General features: G+C 39.3%; 1 protein-coding gene across 1 annotated transcript; it reads right to left on the reverse strand.

Moving 5' to 3' along the window:
- Positions 1-792: 792 nt before the first annotated feature.
- On the reverse strand, positions 793-4023 carry znf503 (zinc finger protein 503). The gene is made up of 2 exons (XM_048986653.1): positions 3452-4023; positions 793-3103 (listed from the first exon to the last, which is right to left on the reverse strand). The coding sequence occupies exons 1-2, from the start codon at positions 3704-3706 to the stop codon at positions 1652-1654; spliced, it is 1707 nt and encodes a 568-aa protein (XP_048842610.1). The 5' UTR covers positions 3707-4023; the 3' UTR covers positions 793-1651.
- Between the last annotated feature and the right edge of the window lie 4080 nt (positions 4024-8103).

Below are 8103 nucleotides of genomic sequence, written 5' to 3' on the forward strand. Positions count from 1 at the left end.
AAAAAAAAATTGGAAGTATTTCCTAGAGTTAAATAAAACCTTCCATACCATTTTTATCAAATTTACACCATCTAAATGCATCCAATCTTACAAAAAGATTCGGATTTATTATATTTTTATTCTGTAGGTAAATAATGCCAGCCGGATACTTCGACAGTGCAGCGAGTTATGTAAGAGCAGTCAATACTAATTTTTTTTAATGCGTTTAGATTAAATATCAGTGTGCTGTTTAAATGCTGCTATTTTAAATGACTAATTTGGAATTAGTGGTTTGCTTTTAGAATTAAAATAACAGGCCTAAGAAATCCTTAAATATTAAGCTTAAATATTGGATTGCATATCACTACAGGAAGTATGAGTAGTTTAGAAGTAAAGCCTGAGGTTGTTTTCTGTACGGACTATGAAACTTAACGCTTCACGTCAAAATGATGCAGTGAAGAGATGGAAAAAAATGTTTGTTCAAACCGCGAGTCAGTTTGCCGATAAAGTTCCACCCTATGTTATATATTAAGTTTGTAATTTAACATCTCGAAATTTGATGCTATGAACTAATCACATTATTAATCTGGATGTCAGTTTAACAAGTGAAATGCCACGCGGTGATGACTAGGCTATTAAAGATAAAAATATAAATATTAAAAATTTCACCACGTTAATAAACAAAACAGCGAACGTGTCCTGTAAGGCCCAATTAACAGAATAACCTAAGTTATTTTCCAAACACTAAAAAAAATTATCTTCGGAGGGAGTTGTCACGTTTTTTCGCGTACTGACAAATTCTATTCAATTCAATTTTTTCGAAGAATTTAACTGGATAGTTTATTATTTTCATACAAATGAGTTTTTTTCCGTACGGACAATGTGCATCGATGCCAATTTGAAAACAAAATGTTTCCAGAAAAAAAGGCATTTAGAGAAGTTCCGTGCTCAGAAAATGACTCACATTTTAAACACACAACCAATATCTCAAGTATTCAGAAAAAATAGCAACATTTCGTGAAGAGATAGGACTGTTGACAATTCAGCGGACGACGGATGCAATTAGTTCCAGTGCATCTACCCCGTTAACTCTCCATTAAGCAAAGTGGCAAAAAGTTAGAATTTCGTGTTTTTCCAAAATAATAAAAACTGGGGGGAAGATTAAAAAAAGATAAACAATTACTTTCTCCTTGAGTGCATTAAGCGATTGTAGGAAACGAAAAACACGGATTTGGAATAAAATCTTTTCAGAATACATACAAAAAAAACCCACTCTTTCATGGTATACACTTTTAAAATAATTGCAATTTAAAATGAGGACAAGCCGGGATTTTAGTAACAAACATGCATGTAAATTATTTTTTCAAGGAGACATTAAATAAGAACATACAATACAATCAATTTCAAATAAACATCGAAATGGAAAAAAAACCCCGAACTATCATTCGTATTCTACCATTGGCGTTTTCACTTTATCTATAGTTTAGAAGTAATGCACTTTGAGTTTCTCTTTCAGTTATCGTTATTGTCATTAATTATAATTATTATTGTCCCGCTTTAAGCTAACAAATAAATACAATGCATGGGTCTACGGATCCAGTCCAGAAATGGACATTCAATATAAAAGTCTAAATTTACGTCTTTCATTTTTTTTTTTAAACCATTAGTCTTTTTACTGGTATCCGAGCGCTGATGCTGTAGTAAGTCTTTGTCCGTACAATGCGTATGGAGAGTAATATGGACCTGTGGCTGCGGGGACTGGGACGGGGGCGCCGGGGGTCGGTAAGGGGCTTTTTGAATAGGGATGGTAGCGGCTGCTTAGTCCGAGCGCATGGTGCGGGCTTCGAAGTGCCAACGTCCCCGGGCTACCAGGAGCTCCCGTTGGGGGCATGTGCATGTGGCAGGCCATGGCGGCAGCTGCCGCACTAGCTAAGGACGACGAGCTCGGGTATCCGGATATCAGTTTCTCCGTGCCCGTGAAAGCAGTGTGGGTCCGCAAATGGTTGAGCAGTTCTTCGGAGGACGAGAAGCGCTTGTCGCAGGGTCCGTTCGCCGACACCCAGTTGCAGACATGCGGCAGGGGGTCGTTGGGCAGCATGAAGCCGTACGGGTATAAAGGGTGTCCAGCGAAAGAAGGCGGCGAGGAGTGGACGCTGTGTAACGGGTGCGTCGGGTACATGAGGGGGTAGCCCTGCTTGAGAGCCGAGGCGGCTGCAGCATCATGCGTGCATGACGCACTGGCCGCCCCGGCCAGATGACTTGCACAATGGTAACTCAGGCAGTACGGGTCTCTGCATAGACTGGCAGACATTATGGAGGGCGGAGAAGCTCCAGCCAAAGGGCTCGATCCCGCTTTACTGCAGCCCAGCGAGCTCGCAGCGGCGAACTGTGCGTTTATTAGGTGGCTGCTGGATTTGGTTGGATCTAAAGTCACTCCGTGAGGCAGGAAGTGTTGCGGGTAGCCGGCGTAGGCCCCCGCTAAAGTCCCAGGGTATGACATGCCAGCAGGTGGCAAAGGGAAAACGGTCTGGCCCGGTTTGTACGGGGAAACTGGGGCCACTAACCCAGATCCGAGCACAGATGAAGCCGAGGATACCACAGAGGAGTCTGAAGTGATGGGCTTTGATCCCGGCGTGGTTTCCTGGTGCTGGTTGACCTCCACGTTAATTCCAGCGCAGCTAACGCTTATCCTGCTGTGACTGATGCTCGTAGTGCCGGAGCCCTCTGTCGTGCTATTTTTATTCGAGTCGCTCTCCTTCTTTTCTTCCCGATCTCCCGTTTTGGCCTCCGACGGGAGTGGGGACGCCGAGGTGCAGGAGTTCGGGCTGCCTGTCCTTGGCGTGAATGGCTGGCAGGTGGCGCTCGGTACTCGGAAACCAGACTTATCTCCAGAAGAAACCCCCGAGGACGAGTCCTTCTTTTCCGAAGATTTCGAGTACGGTTTGAAGCTAGATTTATCTTCGGCTCCGATGTCGCTCATTTTTAACGGCCCGGATTTGGACTCTTTTTCAGTAGATCCGTTTGACGTTACCGATGATAGTTTCGAAGAAGGCGGAGGATCCGGTTTACCGATCTGAGAGCACGTTTGTGCCAAAAGGGCCAATGGACTTTTCTTGGCATCTAACTGTGAATAATAATAATAAAAATTCAAATTAAGATCTACACCGAAATATGTAATACACTGCAAAACGCGCGGTCAGCACAGAACGAATCTCTTGTGCTGCGAATATTTTTAATTGCAGCCGTGCAATAAAACGCATTGCGCATAGGCAGAGTGACATGAACAACTATTACGATCTAAACACACCATCTTAATTCGAAAAGCACACATTAAAGGGCAGTAAATGCATACATGCACTTCAAAATATCTTCGAAATTACGTCGCCCGAGATCTTAGTATACAGACACTCGATAGTAACTAGTTCCTCAGTCCGCAGCTTTAAATGACCATTTTAACAGTTTAAACACTTACCTCAATAGGACTAACTGGTGTAGATGGCAATGGTTGAAGGTATTCTGGGTGCAAAATGTGTCCTGCCCGTGCCGTAAGCATTTTCAAAACCTTGATCGGTAGACGATTAGCTTGCCGTAGAGGGTCCGAAGGAGGAACGGAGTGAAGAAAGGGCTTATTTATAGTCGCGGAGATGTTTTTCCCAGAGACGCTCTTTTCCCAGACTTGATTAGCAATGTTATTTCTTAGAGTAGAGATCGAGGGCGATGTGATCATGACCCAATTCTCACTTGAATAGTAGGAAATGCATTTATCGAAACTAAAAAAAAAATATGCAAAAATGAAAATCAAATAAACATGTCTTCGCAAATGCAGTTTAAAACGAGTCCCAGTACGTGCGAGCTGTGTATAATCCTTATGAAGAGAGGCAGCGATAGAAGCAGAAAGCGAGGATATCACCGATCAGGAGCACTGTCTGCATCATAGAGCTCAGATCGGTATGCGTCTCCCAGCAGGTCCGTCCGCTAGTCCTCCCGACACTGGCTCTGGTAGAAAAACTCACTTCAAAAGCAGCTGAATTAGTCTGAGATTAAAGCCTTTGCCGCCTTCCAATCAAATGGGACCCCGAGGTGATTGGAGGGTCAAGGGGATGTGACGTTATCTCTTTTTTATACGGGATTTTATGTTGCCTGTGTTGGGGGGAGGAGATTTCCCTTAATGTTTTGGTTGTTATGCACGTTTTCGCGTCCTTTTTTGGCTTTGCATCGCCAGAACACTTACACCATGTCTCTGTTTCATCTTTCACATGTTAATAGCTTTAAAACACACTGATTTCTCCTCTCGAGGTAGTAATGCTTGTCGAGGTTATTTTTTTAATAGAACAAAAAGTATGGCGATTACTTTTGAAAACGTACTTTTTGCATGACGAACATTTGAAATATATGCTGGCTATATATATATATATATATATTTCTTTTCTAAGTTAAATCTTAATTGTCGCAGAGTTACGAAATCAGTCTCTAAAGAATGTCAATAACGTGTATTGGATTTCTTGTAAAAAAATGTTCTCGTTTTAAAGGCTGCGTACATTTGGAGTTACGGATACAGGCTACATATTTTCTTAGCACAGCAAACAGAGGATCAACTTTACGTGCTGGGTTTAAATTCCCCAATCAGACATGCGTTGACAAGAGAGGACCAATGCAGAGATAGAGGGATGTGAATGTCACATGTTTTCAGTATTAATATACACCAACCTTCTATTTCCATCTCGACCCCTCAGTCAACTGTCAATTCTACTCGACCGCAATCAATCAGTTATTTGTCAGTCGCTGTCAATCTGCCCTTGATTTATGTCAGCTTTTGTTGCTGATTACAAGCCTGGTGTGACCGGGAAGAAAAAAAATGAAAGAGAAAAGAGGTCACTTCTCAGAAGTGCTATTCACTCTGGGCAAATAATTCATTTTCTGTTGTAAATTCTGCCTGTATTCAAGTTCTAACTGTATGCAGACTTGGTACAGGCGAGGCAATCGACTGTTTCCTCTTTCGCAGTATGTATGGATACAAATGAGGACCAAAGTAACGTGCCCTCCCGCATTGGGGAAATATAATATAGCGACCGACCTTCAAAATTTTCGACTTTAACATATATCTCGGGAAAATAATTGCGAGGAGTTCAATCAAGGCCCAATGCCGGGTTAAGATTTCATATAAAGTTTGCATAGGGGATTGTGTAGTATTTTGGGAAAATCATGTAATTGCATTATTGTAAAAAAAAAAATTAACTGGATCACGTCCTTAACATAAGACTTTATAATCTCATAATTTGCTCTAATGTATGCAGAAACCTCTTTACTTTTGTTCCTTGCCTGACTTGGTGGCCCGTACAATCTTCTACAGCAACAAAAGGTCACTTGAATACAAACAGGTTTGACAAGTGAGGAACATGGAAGGTGCTGAGGGGTTGGAGATAATTTCCGACGTAGACTTCCCAAAACAAGGATTTATCCTTTAACCATTTGAAAATGTATGGCTGTCCACAGAAAATGTGCAATCCCAATAACAGTGGGTAAGAACTCATACATCGTTAATAAGGCTGCCTGTCTACCCTTAGCACATGCCCCATGAAATACGTAATAGCACGAATTAAGATATTAATGGATTAACTGCTTTTAGAGGGCATGAACTTTAAATTTGCCGTTGTTTGTAATGCTATGAACTTTTTTTTTGAGACTATCTATCCGAGAAGGAAACTTTAAATGTTGATCAATGTAAGCTCAGGCTGAAAGCAAATATATTTAGGCAAACTGCACGGCCACTGAGCGTTTCATGTTCATCGTTGCCTGCGTTGACAGCAAAGCGCAGTTAAAAGCAAAACGAACTACTCTAAAATAATCAACGGTTATATTAAAACCCGCATGCAGCATAATCCCGTGTCATTCATATTAATATTGCTTTTTATTATTATTTTTTATTTATTTATTTAAAAAAAGCAATCGCGTTTTGTGGTCCTGTATGGTCGTTTTTTTTATCTTTTAAAGAAATAAAATTACTGACCTAATTAGCCTGGGATAAGAAACTGCTTTGTGTCACACATCTATTGACCAGGATGTCAAGTTGATTTTATTTACTCACAGTAGAAATTATTTTATTTAAAGGGCAAGAAAAGAGTAAAGGAAAAAAAAACATCTTTGAGAAAAGGAGGTTAAAAATGGCCTGAACTATTCACCGTTGAGGTGGCTAATCAGTACTGAGGCTCCATGGAAATCGGGCTCCTTTACAATGCGTTGTCCTTTCATCTCAAGCTGGATGGAGGCGCTCAATTAAAAGCCTATCAGTTTGTAAGTAAATCAACGCCTATCAAAGTTGTCACATCAAACAAAACGATTATTATTGCAACCCGCCTCCCCTATTAATCTCTTTTCTACGGTAATCCACTTGACAGGTCATCTTGGAGAGTAAAAAAACCCGGAGTGGACATTATTCGGAGAAGTATTTTTTTTCCAAAGCAAAAAAGCGTACAAAGTTTTTTTGTTTTTAAACTTCTGGTTGTATATTGGCGTCATAAGGATGTCAGTGTGTAACATTTATTAATCTAAATCTAAAGTTTGGCCATTTAGCTAAAGTAGTGTGCACACGTTTCATTTATAGCGTTTTGATTTCGTGCTACTGCAACTGGATTATTATTGTATAAATTGTAGCAATCATACATTGTAATTTGGGAATGGTGTTGCCTTTATCGCCTTTTTAAGTGTTAAAAATATAATCACCTAATACTTCGGTATATATTGAGTTATTTCTTGTCTAGTATTTAACTTGCATTTAAACAGTTCGATTACACAGTTTTTGTTCACTAAGCAATGGAAATAAAAATTGAAGATTATCGTTTTCGTTATTCTGCGTTCTCTTGTGTTTTAGTACATGAAATTATAAAGGTAAATAATATATATTGTAAAATACAATTAAAGAAACGTACATGAAGAGAATTTGAATGAAATGTTATAAGTGGTAGATGTTATATTTACATGGTTTTGAGAATATATACGTACACATTTTGAAGTGTTTCTGAAATTACACAATTTTTTAGCATTATCCGTTCTGCTTTATAATACATTATCTTTAACAAGTATTAACATGGCAACATTGTGTCATACTAACACTAGCTTTATTGTATTATGATATATTTTCAGAAGTTATAAACCAGAACGGCGTCCAAAATAATTTAAAAGCCTTGCTGATCAGGAAAAAAAAAGTAAAAAATATGCATATTCTTTGATTGATCACAGGGTTTGCTGTTTTCTGCAAAGGCTGTCAGAGGCTGACACTGTTCGTGAATTATTGGGGCAGAGAAGGGCAACCATAAATTTCCATCGTCAGGCAAAAACTCTCTTTATTGTCTGCATGATAGATGGCCTTCTGCACCAGACACCAAATACTCGGTATTACCCTTAAATGGGAACACATTTTTCGTTGCCATAATTCATGATATTTAAATAGAAAGTTTTAAAAAATGCTTACCTATATTTCATACCGTGACATGTTTATGAATCACCCCTTGCATACAAATATAATTATTAACAGAGTAGAAATACCACATGTTCTAGCTTCCAGCTTTTTCCATTGAGCATTTTTGAGGGGCAGTAAGGAAACCGTCTGCTAAAAGCTAAAGTCTAAAGAACTGATTTACTGATTTAAACGGTTTATATTGAACAACTTTTATAAAGCTTGCATGGGCTGCTGGTGAACGCAGTGAGTAAGACAGCTTCGGAAAGTGGGCGGAAAAAATATTCACTGCATTTTATCAAAAGAAGCTGTTTTTAAGTATGTATAAGAATATATTAAGTATACACTGACAAGAAATGAAACTCACCCATAGTTATTTTAAAACATTAATTAATTGGTTTTAAAACTTGCTATTATCTACTTGTTTGACTCGTAAATTAAGCCATTGCAAATTGCTGCATGAGGCGCAGCACTAGGAAATAAGAGCCCAAATCTAGCGTCTTTATATCAGGATAAATACGGAGAATTCACGGCTCACTTTAATTATCGCAAAATAACTTGCGGTTAACATGAATTCTATTTCAAGGCGCCCATGTAAAACTATATCCACCGAAGAGTCTATTTTGATGCAAGACGTTAGGATCCTGAGTAAAAACCCGAGAAATTTTTGC

The sequence above is a fragment of the Brienomyrus brachyistius genome, chromosome 20, assembly GCF_023856365.1.
Source record: "Brienomyrus brachyistius isolate T26 chromosome 20, BBRACH_0.4, whole genome shotgun sequence".
Classification (NCBI taxonomy): domain Eukaryota; kingdom Metazoa; phylum Chordata; class Actinopteri; order Osteoglossiformes; family Mormyridae; genus Brienomyrus; species Brienomyrus brachyistius.

What these genes read in the sequence shown, in the direction of transcription:
- znf503 (XM_048986653.1), bottom strand. Translation starts at nt 3,706, where the DNA reads ATGATCACATCGCCCTCGATCTCTACTCTAAGAAATAACATTGCTAAT. An exon ending in CACCAGTTAGTCCTATTGAG is followed by an intron (nt 3,104 to 3,451) that starts GTAAGTGTTTAA and finishes TATTATTCACAG; the next exon opens with TTAGATGCCAAGAAAAGTCC.